This window comes from Grampus griseus, assembly GCF_964374135.1.
Source record: "Grampus griseus genome assembly, chromosome: 10".
Taxonomy (NCBI): domain Eukaryota; kingdom Metazoa; phylum Chordata; class Mammalia; order Artiodactyla; family Delphinidae; genus Grampus; species Grampus griseus.
In genome coordinates this window covers 16,388,481-16,404,870 of record NC_139004.1, presented here as the reverse complement: position 1 = coordinate 16,404,870, position 16,390 = coordinate 16,388,481, and the positions used below count along the sequence as shown (strand labels likewise).

Below are 16,390 nucleotides of genomic sequence, written 5' to 3'. Positions count from 1 at the left end.
TGAGAAACTGATCAGTGCTAAGAACTGCAGCTGTTTACGCGCAGGATTTTGAGCTGTAGATTTAATATACTTGGCTCTAGGGAAAAGGATAACTAGGAGGTAGAAATGAAGACTTACAAAGTTTTTACAACAAGCAGCTTATGTAGGATGATAGCTCTGCAACACATAACCATTAGTACAGCATTTTATTTACTTATATACACACTTCATGAAGAACGTACAGCTTACAGGTAAAGATGTTGTTACAGGTAAGGCACTCATTACTTCTATTTGAAGGTTTCCTCCATGTGGTCACATTCAAACAACTTATCACCCCCTTAACCCACTGACTCCACCTGGATGGGGAGTAAAAGCTAAAAAGGGCATATTGACTATAGAAAGAGGTATTAAATTTTTAAGAGAAAGCATGTAAAATTTTAAAATTTCTCTTTAAAAGTATAGTACAATTTTTAATTGGAAAATTATCATTATCCCTAATGTTTCTAAAAATTATCCTACCTGAAAAAGCTAGATGCCATGACAGCAACAAATAAAGTTTGGAGGACCACAGGCTGGAGCCTGAATCTGAATCTGCCAGTTACTAGCACAGTAACTTGGGGCAAGTCTCTTAACTATGTGCCTTAATTTCCTCACCTGGAGAATGGGGGTAATAATATTTCCTATCTCGTGTGTGCCACGGTGAGAATTACATGAGTTAACCTCTATAATTTGCACATTACTTTCGACACATTATATGCTCAATAAATGTTGTCTAGTAAGTATTGTTAGCTATTAGCCAGCAGGGGTCCACAGAACACTGAATCTCTAAGAAAGCAGAGTACTATGTTCCACTAAAGGGAACATATCAGTTTCTCTGCAAACATCAGGGGATTTTCTTGCCTATGAAAAGAGAACTTTAATTAAAGCAGACTGAGAAATACTACTCTAAGCCTTAATGTTATTGGTTCCAGAGTAAGTGCCATTCTTCAACAAATACACATTATCCCTGCTTCTTGTTCTTGTGCCCCTGGTTGCCATGTACACAGTGCAACCACATGGAGGTGAAGGGGGACAAACCAAGCACTGTGCTAGGGACCGAGGATGCGGCCATCAACCAAGGACCAGGAAGACTTGTTCTCATATTAGCCATGACTACAACTCAGTAGCTTTTGAACACTTATAGTATTTGGTAAAGAAAGTAATCTAACAATACTTTTTATTTTCTCATATAACCCAGAGCACCTAGCCCCACGTCTGCTTATAGGAGGCAACTCTAGTTGGCATTTGACCCTTACCATTTTCATTTCCCTAGAACTGCAACATCCCTCGGCTTCCACGGTGTTATTTCCTTCTGCGTCTCCTCCTACACTGGCTTGATTGTGCCTTTTCAGCCTCTGTCACAGGATCCTTTTTCCTTTTCCACCACTCAAGTAGTGATGTTCCCTGGACTTCTGTTCTTGGCCTGTTTTCTTTCTTTTGGATGATCTCATCACCCACAGCTTTGTCTACTCCTCAAAAGCTGATGACTGCCAAATATTTCTCTCCAGACCCTCATCTCCCTCCTGGGCTCTTGACCCACATTTTCTATAGCCTGCAGGAGCAGTTCTGGATTGCCTACAAAGGCCTTTCAGATTCAGTATGCCTAAAACCAAAGCCATTATCTTTTCCACCCAAATTCCTCCTTCTTCTCATTTCCTTATCTTGGTTAACAACATCTTCTTCTACTATGTCTTGAGATAAGATACCAAGGAGCCATCTTGACACTCATGCCTACCTTCCTCATCTTCCCTTCTGAGCACACACTGTAAATTTTTATCTTCTCAGCATCTGTTGAGTCCACCTTATTGTCTCCACCCCTAGAGCAACATGTCTTAGATTAGAACAACAATAGAGTACTGGCTCTGCAATAACATGGCCTGAGTTTTCATCAAGGTTCTGTCACTAACTGCATGACCACGGGGAAATTACTTAACATCTTTGGGCCTTAAAAATTAAATAAGCTAGTATATGCAATGCCTTCATAGCAGTATTTGGCACAAAAGTAAAACTCAAAAATATTAGTTATTGGATTTATTACTATTAGCATGTTAAGTAGTATTGATATTGATATTGTTATTGTTCCATTCGCTGGGCACAAAACAGATAAATGAGAAAGTGAATCATTTAATTAACAGGTATTATTAGAATGGGCTGGAAGATTGTTACACAGTAGAAACTGAGGATCTAGTCCTATTATGCATTAAGTCGCTATGGGATTTCAACAAGTCTTTTTAACCATGTGAACCCTGACCTTCACTCTATAAAGTGCAGATTAAAAATATCTAACCTAGATACTTGCTAAGGTTTTTGTGACAACATCCTGACAATATGTGAGCCCTGTGGAATAAAAGAAGCACTCTGAAAGGAAAAATGCTTACTATTAGAATATGGCTTGACAGACTCTAATGTTTACAACAAAACGTTGAGGTAGAGAAAACATACAAAGGATTAAGGGAAGGGAGCGTCTCAGTTCCTAGAAGGAATAACACAATCATATTACAAAAGGAGGTGGAAAGAGGTGAGTGGTGATGAGACTTCTCTCTGAACCAGGCTAGAAGGACAATAGAAAGCTAAATCAATAGAAAATTTAATTACCTTCAAACCAATTAATCAAATTTGGGGTAATCCCCAAATAATATGGTATTTAGCACATGATGTCAAAATCTTCCAAATATAAATATAATACCATGTTCAAAAAGTAAATGATTTTCTACTAGATAACTGTTCCAATGATATGTATTCATTCTCTTGAAAAAATTTAAAAGTAGCAAGGGAGAGAAGGGAAAAGAACAGAACTTCACTACCTCAGAAAGAAATATGACAAAAGATAAAAGCATGAACAAGACCCTAGGGACTCCAAAAATAACAACCTAGTTAAAGATATTAAGAATGATGAAAAAGAGCCAGAAAACATCTTTGAGGGAAGTGTTTTGCCTAAATTATTTTGGAGGTGGTTATTCAGCAAACAGAAACACACCTGGGAATGCATCTGGAAGAAAACTTAATTATTGAATCCTTGTTGAATCATTCTGGGTTTTTTTTTGCAATTTTCTTTTCTTCTATTCTGACAAATATTGCTATTTACGTTTCCAAGCCACTAGGAATAAAACTAGACAGAGGGGGAAAATAAACAGAATAAAATACAAGTTTAATGTAATTTGCCTTTTATCAGATTGTGCTCCAGTATGGACACACGGATGACAGGGACTAATGAAAGGAAGAAAAAGAACTCAGGATACTAATGAGTGAGCACGACATTTTTGCAGATAGATTGGAAAAGTAGGGAAAAGGACAGGCTGGATGATATGAGAAAACTGTGACTCAGAGAAATCATCCTGCCAGATTGACCCCAGCTTCATGCCCTTGTGCCCCTTCACCGTCTGAGCGTACAGTAGAGAGGTCAGAGGACAGAACTTTCTCTGCAAAGCTGCCACTTCCCCTCTAGTTTGTTTTCCCCACAAAAAGATTCCCCTTTACCCCTGAGTACTCATTAGTTATTGGTTGTGGCATTTCACTTGGAAATCTCTGGGTATAGTAAACTTAGGGGTGTGTGAATGGATATCACAGGGCTAAAAGGGTTAGTATGGGAAACAAGACAAATTAATCCAGAAGTGCACAGTACACTGACAAATGATAATGGTAAATTCTGAGATAGACAATACCATGGAATTAAAAGTCAACACAGGGCTTCCCTGGTGGCACAGTGGTTGAGAGTCCGCCTCCCGATGCAGGGGATGCGGGTTTGTGCCCCAGTCCGGGAGGATCCCACATGCCACGGAGCGGCTGGGCCCGTGAGCCATGGCCGCTGAGGCTGCGTGTCCTGAGCCTGTGCTCCGCAACGGGAGAGGCCACAACAGTGAGAGGTCCGCGTACCAAAAAAAAAAAAAAAAAAAAAAAAGTCAACACAAAGACGCTAATGTTAGTACGGTGCAAGTTACTTTAGATCCATGCAACTTGCAAGGAAAACAAACTGGTCATTAATTCACTCAAATTTTATTTACTGAGTGAGGGAGAAGAACCTTGTCTCCCAAGTTTAAGGTCTAGTTAACATAAATCAAAAGTCCACTGGACTTTTAACAAAATAATTTGTGTAAACGGTTAGGTCTTTTAATTCATAAACCATTTCATTTCTTTCTTTTTTTTTTTTTTTTTTCCAGTACGCGGGCCTCTCACTGTTGTGGCCTCTCCCGCTGCGGAGCACAGGCTCCGGACGCGCAGGCTCAGCAGCCATGGCTCACGGGCCCAGCCGCTCCGCGGCATGTGGGATCTTCCCGGACCGGGGCATGAACCCATGTCCCCTGCATTGGCAGGCGGACTCTAAACCACTGCGCCACCAGGGAAGCCCCAACCATTTCATTTCTTAAAACATATCTATCAATAGGACATTCTTGCATATTTCTTTCACACTTTCGTGTGTGAATTTGAGGACTAAGTGATTCTTTTACTTAGCATTAGAACATATTCTTGAGAAAAGAACTCTGCATATTGTCATTTTTAAAAAATATATGTGAATATACAGTTTATGTTGGGGAGTGACTGTGCAAATTCAACGCTGCTCAAATGGGGTAGGACCCAATTAAAGTTTATGTCCAAGGCCCCAAGGTCCTGGGAACCCTAATTACATCCTTGCCATATATCACAGTGAAAAATCCTCTCGTTGGGAAGTAAGTCTTTAAAATTACACAAGAAAATAAAAATAAATGATTCAAGTTTTCTACTTTTTAAAATCTCAGTATTATGTTAAAAAGACAACAGAGAAGCCAGTAAAGTGACAGGTAATGAAAACAGTAAAATTTATGAGGTATTTATTAAAAATTATAAAAACACAAATCTCTCTCAAACCAGAATCGCATGTCTTGCTTTGTTCTATGTAGTTTTCTTCCATCTCCCTATAAATCCCATTACATATTTCAAGAAATCATCTTATCCATTTAAATAAAAACATCAAAGGACTTGGTTAATTTTCCAACAGGATTAATAAATTTGAATAGAATAATTTCAGTCATATGATTGTCTGCTCATGACCAGCGGTTTTAAATTAGTTTATTAAGTAATTTAGACACTTTTCTTTGTAAAGGTTGCCTGATTTAGGACATTCCCATATGCCTCCACACGTGCTAACACTACCAGGTTATCTTCAATCTAGCTGCCATTATGGGAGTAGCCGCCAACTTTCAACCAACTGAAGAGAATAATGAATCAGCTTCAAGTTGGCTCATATGTAAACTTCTACTGCTCCCAGCTAAAACAGGGGCCAATTTCAACTGTAAAGAAAATTAATGAAAAAGATTTCACCTCCACTGTTTGAGAAACATGGCACCATGAACACCACTGAACTAACAGCTTAAAAGCATGCAGCTTTATGTAAAATCCCATAGTGTGGATTTCAGTCTTAAATGCTGTAGGTTGTTTTAAAGATTGGATTTTTTGAGGAAACAGATCAGGAAATGCCTCGTCCCTAAATTCATAACATGAATATTTGAGAAGCCTCACACTGCTGGAGAAAAAAAATAAATAAATGAGACTCTTGTTTGTTAAAGGTTCATTACAAAAAAGACTTCAAAGGCTTCAGAGGAAAAAAGATGCAAATGAAAAGGGCCACATTTATACTCCTTCTAAAAAACAGAAGGAGTGAGCACCAGACACACCATTTTAAGTGAGAGCCATTGCATGAATGTAGTGTTAGGCATAAACTAGGGCAATGTGGTAATATCAGACCCTCTTTCTAAGAATGACAATACTGTATTAAATTTTAATAAACACTGAACAAAACAATTTTATGCTGGATCAGTTATCCAGACTAGTGGTTCTATAGAAACCCCTGAAACTTTGGTGTTTCCAAGAATCATGAATCTGTTTGGCATAAAGCTATGCTAGTTTTTATAGGGAAAAGTAAGCAAATGTCAGAGCAGAAGAGTGCTTAAAATATTTCATTTATTTCTAAATGTCCATCATAGTTGGAAATTATTCACTGGATAGATGAACTTCCCTGAGAGGACAGGAAAACCTTTCCACTAGAGAGTAAAGTTAGATGATAGAGTCCTTACAAGATTGAGGCTATACTATTCTTTACAAGCAACAGGATAGATGGGACAAAACATACAAATTTCTGGTTCTGATGAACTCTCTAAAACTATATATAGTACAGAGTTAATTTTTTTAAAATCGCCTGGAGATGCTAACTGGCTAGACTCATATTCTCCAATCCCAGTGAGTCACGGCACCTGAAACTGAAATTGTGGATGGACGGGTGGGATAGGCTGTCTTCTCCAGGCATCTCTAATTTCCTCTCCAGGGATCTCTGATATTTCCAGTGCTGGAAATACTGGAGATCCCTAGGTAGGTTCTGGAGCCTTCCACACAGTTGGGATAGTTCTAGAAAAGTCACATGGATGCCACAGTGTAATTCAGAATCCAAAGAAAGAATAATGAGCTTAGTACTATTTTCTAATACTTTGATGGTATCATCTTTTGACCCCTATTTAGCTCATGGATGCTGTTGAAACTGTTCAAAATGCAACAGATTTAAAAGGCCCATCTTTGGAGTAACATAAAAGGCTAAAGCTTGTTGGGAAATTGTTGCCCAGTTAAGTAGCCACATTAATTTCCCAAACAACTGAGTCAGCACTCACCCAAATGGAGGTAAAAGGAGCTGTGGATTCCTTAACCTCACTGAATCACATTAACACAACTATTTGGAAAGTGTTCTAGTCCATTCTGCACAACAGGCTGCACGTCTACACTCGGCAAAATCTTGTGCAACAGGTGTGGACTGTGTGCATTATTTGCTACTGCTCTAGTAAGCAAAAGGGCAAGAAATTTCACAGGTGTAACCAATTATTTGCAATTCTGAAAACATGCTATTCACCAGCACCAGCGTGCCCAAAAGGACTCTCTTACATCAGACAAGTTTACCTATAATAAGCTAGAATAAATGCAAAGGAGGGATACAGGCCAACAACAGACATCTAATGTAAAAATTCTTATTCTTTAGCCTTGCTCTCAGTTCTGTTCAAGATCAGGAAGTATTAGAGATCCATCATTATTCTGTTTTCAACTTTGAAAGTTGTATATACTTAACGATTATAATTATGAAATCTTAGAATAAATATATTTTCTATTCACTGATTTGAATATTCGAACAATTAGCTGTATTTGCTTGAATGCACACCAAGTGTCTTTATTTCTGGTAGTTAGGATAATCAAGAAATGCCTGGAGGTGAAAAAAAAAAATTAGACACGTAAAGGGAAGATGAGGAAGGAAGGAGAAAGTAAACAGAAGAAGAAAAAGATTTTTAAAAGATCTGTATGTAGTCAGGATAAGTGACTAATTGAAGGTGGAAAAAATAATTGCTTACAATTTGTATAAAGCAATTATATCCACGTAGTACTTGGTACAAAGGTACATAATTATAAACAAGAAGATGGAAATAAAGAGTTGTATTTTAATTTAGAAAAACAACAGAGGAAAAGATTATGGGAAAAAATTATGGAAAGTAGAAAGACCCAGGCCACAAATATGCCAAGATAAATGACACAGCCCCAGTGGGGAGAACAGTGCCCCAGACGAGAATGTTCTGTATGATCTTGGCCAGCATTATTTCCTGCCTTTTATTATCACAAAAGGCATTCAACGTTTGGTGATGATGAGAAGTAGGATTTTGAAGAATATAATTATAGGCTGCAAGTGTTTTCTGTGGAAGCAAAATTATCATTCATGTCTGAGATTGTGTAAATGTGCCTTAATTTTGGTCAATGGCAATTTGAACTTTTTAAAAAAAACAGAATCCCAAAATCTCCTTATAAATCCCATTCTGCAAGAAAACCACAAGGATAAGTGTGTAAAAGCAAAGACATTCCCAGATACTCTTCAAAAAAATGGTATCTCAGAGAAAATTATCTCTTTTGTAGTGACATGATTTGACCTACCTCCACGTCAAAATCAGTTGATAACCTCAAAAAGCCACATTAAAGGAGATTTAAGCAGAGCACAGCTAAAGCAGTTTTCATCTACTAGGTCAGGTACAGAAATGATCACAATGCACATTACCTTAGCAAGACTGGCAACTCTACACAAATCAATGGGGTGCGATGCACAGATGGAAGGTGGATAAAACTGAGGGGCAAGAAGAAACCACATCAAGGGTGTCTAAGGAAAACTTAAAGGCTTTGAAAGCTTCCAAAGTCCCACCTCTCTCTGGTACCTTTAATTGTGGCTACCATAAGTGCATTTTTGCCACATGCTTTTAAAAGAAAAAAGGAGATGGTTATTTCTTAAATGCTAACAGACTTACTTGTCTTTCAGAAAATCCACTACTCTTTTGAAGTCAGCCACGCAGTATTCTCTTTTCATTTCCATGAGCACAGTGTCAGAGGCAGACTGGACTGGTATGTGCAGAAAGGCATAGACTCGGGGGTGATTAAGGATTTTTGCCATTTCCTTGAAAAAGATGGAAGGAGAAAACAATCACTGTAACAAAGCAGAGAATGGTTGCCCTCAGATCAATTCTCACGAGTACAAGCAAATACACACAGCTGAAAACGGACCAATCTTCTAGGCTCCCCGAGGGAAAGTCCACCGGCATCACTCTAGGGTGACATCTGGGAATTTAACATGACTTTCGGAGGATTTCACAGAAGTGTTATGTCCTCACGGTCATTGCCTCTCTTAGGTGACGAAACAGACATAAAGTCGTGTAATGCCTAGAGAGTAAAAACGATTTTTGCATACTTCAAAATAAACACCACTCCTCCCTTCCCTCAAAGCAGTGTTATATTCTGCCCTGTTACATTAGCAGCAGAAGCAGCAACATTTAAGGCAAACGGTCAAAGCTGTAGAATCCTGTATACTTGAATAAAGTTCCCAAATTTAGGGCAAGTCAACACTTTTTTTTTTTTTAACGCTGAAGGAGAAAAAGAAATCTGTTAACTCACCTGTTTCTTTTTTAGCTAGTTAGCAAACACTTATTTTTGAGTATCTACTATGCAAAAGGCAGAGTATCAGACAATGAAGCCAACCAGTTCACCAATGGTCACCTACTGCTATCTACCTTTAAGCTGCGGAGTTCCAAAGAAGAGAAATAAGGAAAGAGCAGAAAGAAGAATCTGTCTTGCAAAGTTAAAGAGAGCAAGTTTAAGTGAAACAAATTAGGAAATTCAGAGATTGTTCTAAATTCCTCCAAGGATACAAAGTGGGTAGAAAAAAGAGTGGTAAAAGGAAAACGGTGGTAAGGAAACCATTTATGTGAGCAAAAAGAAAAATGTGACTAATTTATGGCCCATCAATGGGTTGGGGGAGAAGAAGGAAGGAGAAAAAGAGGGGGAGGGGAAAAGGGGGGAGAAGACAGAGAACACTAAAGGTCCAATAGAGATAAAAATGTCAAGAAAGGAACTGCTCTTTAATAACTTGCATGTGTCCAGTGAGTTTTAGTTTTCAGAGTACTGTACCATACTTTCACAAAGTACTGTACCACACTTTCACATCTGTCATCTCGTTTTATCATTACAACAGTATTTTGAAGGATCTTATGGAGTCAAAAAGCCACCTAATTCCGTACAGTCACCTCTCAGCTATTCAGGGCTCAGTCATGCATATGTGTCACCCATACCCTTCATTCCTTCATTTTCTTTCCGTTGACTATAATATTAGTATTTTGACTAAAGTGGAAGAATAGAGTGACAAACTCAAACTAACCATCTTCTTAGGAGCAGCTTAGTTGGTTTAAAAAATCCTTCTAAGGGATTCAAATAACCAAATGATACTACTCATGGATATCCTTTATTGACCTTCTCTTCCAGGAATTAATAGGGATATACCTTGTTATATATAGATTACTAAATTGGAACTGAAGTTCAAGAATTTCTTATTTAGCAGCAAAATAACTGGCTAACACAGCATCGGAAGATTTCCTTCACAAAAGTGTTCCTTTTCTTGGCTGGGTATTCAGTCAGAAGGCGCTTCATGTCCTTACTCAACACCTTCCGTGTATAATAAGGCTGTGGGATACAGGGCAACATTTATCACTACCTACTCTACAATGAACATGTTGTCCTCCTGCTAGATTCTCTGTCTTCCAGGGTTTTCACACTTGAATATCAAGATTCTTGAACAGTGTGAGAAAAACAAATTATACAAAAATATCTGTTTCCTAAAGGCACAGGACTCAGCTTTAGTTAACTTTCAACGTACATACTGTGGTGAAAAAAAACGACACCTCAACAAATAACACAATTTGGGAAATGAAATTTTACTCTCAATCTCTGTGCCTTGGTTTTCTCATCTGGAGAATGGAGACAGTGGTAATACCCACCTCACTGGGCTACAAGGCCGTTGTAAAAATAAGATAATCCAGTATGTGCTTATACGTTGGCTCTCAATACATAAATTATCTAACATTCTTCTTCCCTGGAGAGTATTGAAAGTTCATGGTAACACGTTTTCATACACACGAATGGGACTTTATCAATAAACAGAATAGCTTTTCAACAAGGCAGTTTCCTTACCTAGTAAGTGAAGGAGAGAGAACTTGTACTGACTTGCAAAATCTAAATTTGAAAGGGGTTCCCAGTAAACATGACCCAGGGCCAGAAAGGGTGCAGTTTCTGTTGGAAACGCTCAGGGTGGCCTTCTCCTATAAACAGGATACTGCACTAGATGAAGCCCTGCCCTATTACAGTATGACAATTTTCAAGTTAATTAATAGCAAACAAGTAGGATAAATTCGGTGGGTTTTTCCCCTTTGGCTCAAAATTAGATTTCCCGCGAGCAATCATGCTCAGCCTCATACTACAGACTTTGCAACTTTGTAACAGGAGGCACCAGAACACAAAATAAACTTGCCCCTTATTTAAAGTCTGTATTTCTTCTACTAAAAGAATCACGACTTAACATAGATTAATGTACCCCAAAGAGACAAAGTACATATTTTTTCTTTTGTTTTTCCTTTGATCCCTCTTCTCAGCACTGTTGGTTAAGAGTAACCTTTGGGCTACTTCCCCTTTCAAAATTCTTCTCTATTTTTGAGGTTCAGCTTAGAGTTACAGATTCTCTGGTGCAAGAGATGACTTCCTCCTCTGTGATTCCTCAGCAACCTGTTCCTGGTGTTACCAAAATATCTCCTTGGTTCTACTTTGCAACATGGGTCATGCATCTCCAGATGGAAGATGGACAAGGGCTGCGATTATGTTTGACTCCCCTCTGGGTCTCTACAATGGCTAGGACTGTGCTGAGTACACCGCCAAACATATAAACGCAGATCTGAGTCAAAACTACATCCAGATACAAAGAGAGAGATTTAAAATATAATTGCTATTTGATAGGAAGACAAATTTTCAATTAGCTCCATTTGGTTACCATTTATTTGGTAAATGAGCACATATTCAGGCAGGTAAACAAGCAGATAGTCAGCCTGTTTTAACTTTAGAACAGTGAAAAATTATATATGAATATGTAAGTAAATATATATCTAAGAAAAGATCAGATTCTTTATAGGTAGCCCCACCATGGGTTATAATTCTAAGTCTCTTGGAGACTTGGATTGGAATTACAATGTACATTCTTACGGAAATAATTTATAAATGGTGTGCCCAAGAACAGCAGCCATGAGCACCCCTAAGCTCAGAGCTGGGTAAGAGAGTCTGAGTAGACAGGCAAGTATGTGTGCAGACATGTGTGCACACAGGCCTGTGTAGGTCTGTGTGTGCATGCAGGCACATGTGTGTGTTTTAAGGAGCCCTGGTAGCAACTAGCATAGAAATAGTATCTATTTTAATATATGGTCATTTTTTATTTAAGGGTTGATGTACCAAGGCTGCTTAAAATAGATGGTGACTATTTCATAGGTAAAGACCAGAGAATGTCTAACAGATCAACAAAACAGTATTTCTACCTGGTGTTTTCACATGGGGTTTTCCTATTACAAATTGGTGTTCATCTCACTATTTGTGATTTTTTAATGAACTTAAAAAGCAAAGAAAAAATAATGAATGAAAACAGGCTTAATTTTAAAAAGCAATTCATGTATGGTGCATTTTTAAAAGAAATGTTAAGTTTCACTTTTATTGCCCAGCAGTCATCAAATTCATCATCATATTCTACCTGGTTTTGAATATAACCAGCTGAACAAAGTCACTCAGTGTATATTAACGCTTGCATTCAGATGTCTCTGCATTCACAGTGAAAGCCCTCTCAGATTATAGCTTTGTTAGGAAGTATTGTATCTGCATACTTAAAATGCTAAACTTTATGTAACATCGCTATGTTTTTTTTTTCAGCTAATCTAAGATATATGTTGAAGCAAGAAAATACCTCAAAAAAAAAAAAAAAAGACAAACTATACCATTTACCCTTAGGCATGAAAAGATAGCTTATTTAACATATAATTCACATACCATACCATTCACTCATAAAATGTATGCAATTAAATGTTTTTTAGTATATTCACAAAATGGTGCAGTTTGCCTGGAAATTTCTTGTTTATCACTCAAAATTAAACTCCATTTGGGGTGGAACTTTCTATGGCCCATACAACACTTAATTTCTTCATCCACTGTTCTACTTTTGTAATTGATATGCAATTCCATTCCAGTATTTATTGAAAACTGGTTAAGAAAAAGGACTCAGCAGTCTGACAGGCTGAGGTTCTACATTTAGTTATTTCATTTACTGCTCTTCACTGGGGACAAATTATTTAAATGTCTCCGAAGGTTCATTTTCTTCATTCATAAAATGACAATGTATCAGCAGGATGCATTAGGTTATGCTGTATAGCATACGATCTCAAAAATCTCAGTGGCTGAGCCCGTGCGCCACAACTACTGAAGCCCGCGCGCTGAAACTACTGAGCCCGCGTGCTGCAACTACTGAAGCCCGTGCTCCGCAACAAAGAGAAGCCACTGCAATGAAAAGCCTGCACACCGCAAGGAAGAGTAGCCCCCGCTCGCGACAACTAGAGAAAGCCCGCGTGCAGCAACGAACACTCAATGCAGCCAAAAATAAATTTAAAAATTAAAAAAAAAATCTCCGTGGCTTATAACCACAAAAATGTAATTCTTCTTCATGCTACATATCTTTCATGGACTGGCTAATAAAGCTTTGCTCAAGTTGTTTCCACTTGCAAACTGTGAATGTGGAAGAGGGGGAGGAAAAGAGAATCATTGGCTTAAACCTTCTTCCCGCATTTCACTGGTTGTTGCAAGTCACACACCTGCTCCTGAGCTTAACTAGGCAGATATTCTCACGCTCCCACGGAGAGGGAAAGCAGAATATTTGGTAAACGGTGATACGATCTACCATAGAGATAATAAAAATACCTGCACTGTGGAGGGAGGAGTCAGATGAGATACATAAAGTATCGATACTCAGTCGAGTGCCGGACACAAGTGAGTGCTTCCCCATCCAAGGAGGCAGTTGTGTTTACATGTTTGTTTATAAAATGCAAAGGAGGTTACTGCGTTCTTTGCATCCCCATCCCAGAAACACAGTTTTCTGTTTAATAAATACTTGTTTGGCTGCATCATTTCACATACCAAGCAACCATAACTACAGCAGTGAAATCACCAGAACATTGTTTCGACTCTGTACCCCGTGATGTGCAAAATGAAAGTTAGCATCATTTGGGATATTCAGACCATAAACAAGTAAGAGTTAAATATTTCTAAATAAATCTTTAATATCTGCCTTCCCATTGGGTTCTTTAATTATTTACGTCATATTTGGGAGAAGCCAATAGAATTTGTCTGAGTTGAACACTCAGTCTAACTGAGTTGCATGTATTATCCCCATTAAATTGATCAGGTATTGATTTGTTCTTTTAGTGTCTGGTAGACATGGTCTTTTTTTTAATGGAAAAAAGGGCAACTATATTTTAAATATATATATATTATATATATATATAAACATATATACTTTATATATACATAATTTTTAACATACACCAATGCATGTTATAGTGTTTGAATCACAACAGATTTTATTGTTAGCTTTCTTGTCTATTTTATTTTAAAATTAATACAGTAAAATTGACTTTTTTCTATGTGTTCAGTTTCATGAATTTTAACATAGGTGTAGATTCACGTAACCATCACAACAATCCAGATACAAGAACTCTTGATTTCTTGGCATTAGCAGAGCAGAATAATAATTTAAAAATAAAACAAAACACTGATAATATCAGATGAACATAAATGTGTGTAGAATTACAACTCTTAGCATTTTGACATTAGTATTGATGTATATTCTTATCTTCATAATGTGAAGTCTGATTATTGACTCTGACACTAAGATGAGTGGTAATGGTAAAGGGGGACTGAAGTCCTTTTAACATTTCTATGAAAGCTAATTAGAACAGATGTTTTGTCTCAACTTATTTTAATGCAAATATTGAATGTTAACTCTTTGCAGTTTAGAAGTGAATTTCCTGTTATAATTAAGTTATAGATCAAATATAAATTAGAATCTGTTCACAATATCCACTCCTTTTCATTTGGGATATAAGGGTTGAAAGTGTTCTCCACTTGTGCTCCCTTGTTCACTTTCTGATGCTATTAATGATAATTTATTTTTAGATGGCTGAAAGTAAATGTAGGTGCTGGTAATTGACTTAGTGGCTGTTACAGTGTCATTAATGAAATAATGGATGAAATATGACTCTGATCTTATTTTAGCTTGACCTATATGACCTTTGGAGCATTGAAGGTGACTCCTAGGAAATAGGATTTCCTAGAACACAGGCACTGATGTTTGACCTTTAGCTAGAATTCTTTGTAGGATTTACTCTAAAATAACCATTTTGATTATTCAACTGGGTTATCCAAGCATTCATTCATTCAACTGTAATTTAACTGTTTAAGCACCAGGCATTAAGCAAGGAAATGGAGAGATAGAGAAAAACACTGTATACTCTTGGGGTATGAGCATGCATGGTAAAATTGTAGGACAGGGAAATAAGAGCTATTGAAGTCTGTACAGTGTGCTCTGCCATTGAGAGTAAAACTACCTAAAAAAGAGATATTTAAAATAACATAACATTGCTACAACAGGGATGAACTTTGAAAACATTATACTAAGTGAAATCAGCCAGACACAAAAGGACAAATACTGCATGATCTCACTTACAAGAGGTGCCTAGAATAGTCACATTCATGGAGACAAGGGGGGGAGAGAGGCATGGGGAGTTTATTGTTTACTGGGCACAGTTTGGGACAATGAAAAAGCTCTAGAGATGGATAGTGGTGACGGGTGCATAATACTGTGAATGTACTTTATGTCCCTGAACTGTACACTCAAAAATAGTCAACAGGTAACACACGTAAGACATAAGGCTGTATATCTTGTAAAATGATCCAGTAACCTGTTGTATCAGTTCTGCTTCTTTCAGTCTAATAATATCAATTATATCTTTAAAAGTACATTTGGGAAAAATAAGGAGTACACTTGGGAACCACTTAATGATTCTCTACCTATTTACTCTTTTATCAAGTATACCAACTGTAACATTATTTGTTGAAATCACTTTAAAGAGAGAATTGTTTGTTTGAGGGTTGGACTCACAGATCTTATAGGCTGAACCTGTTACATACTTCTAAAATAAAGATGCATATGGTAATTAGTGTACATAAAATAATGAAAAACACTGTTCTTTTTAAAAATGAATGTTTTTCTGTATTATAAAGGTAATATATATTCATTTTTAAAGTTTTGGAAAAACAAAAATAGAAAGAGAAAAATAAATCAGAGTTAAAGCAATACTGTCACTACCATCTTGAAACAATTATATTATAAAATTATATTTGATACCATTTGGTGGGCTTGGAGAAAGTAAAATGATTTTCAAAGAACAAAATATTAAGTTAATAATATTTCTTAACAATATATCATTCAGTGTGAGCTCAATTTCTTCAAAAATGAAAGAAGTAAACCTTTCTTCTAAGCAGGGTTCAAATCACCTAGGCATTTATACTCAAGGGGCTCATTCCACATTAGCATAACAGGAGAGAGAAATGTGAATATGAAAACAACAAACAAAGGAGAATCAGAGATAAGAATCAGCAAAAATGCCTTAGAATCATTCCTGAAGAAGTTATTACCATTTGAGTAACTCTGTCCCTGGAGCTATGATGAGAGAGTAAAAAAAATAAATAGACCTGAAAGAAATTTCTTTGTTCAAAAACAAAAACAAAAACAAAAATGAGAATGAAAGTAAAAGGAGAAAAGAGGTATGAGCAATTCTTTCCCCATTCCCAAATTTATTGTAATGTAAGGGAATTCTTAAAAACATGGGCCAGAAGAAGTCATTTAATTGGAATGATTATTAGAGGGAAGAAGAAAGCCCTCAGCACTCTCCAAATCACAATACTATCAAGTGGTACAGCA

The 16,390-nt window shown here is 37.1% G+C and overlaps 1 protein-coding gene across 2 annotated transcripts in view; it reads right to left on the bottom strand.

Annotated features, from left to right (window-relative positions):
- CDKAL1 (CDKAL1 threonylcarbamoyladenosine tRNA methylthiotransferase) overlaps positions 1–16,390 on the bottom strand; it is a 649,761-nt gene that overhangs the window by 230,265 nt on the left and 403,106 nt on the right. For both annotated transcript variants that reach the window (XM_082664020.1, XM_082664021.1), the window contains one exon: positions 8,313–8,458. In XM_082664020.1, coding sequence (XP_082520146.1) covers positions 8,313–8,458 — 146 coding nt within the window. The remainder of the gene's footprint in view (positions 1–8,312; positions 8,459–16,390) is intronic.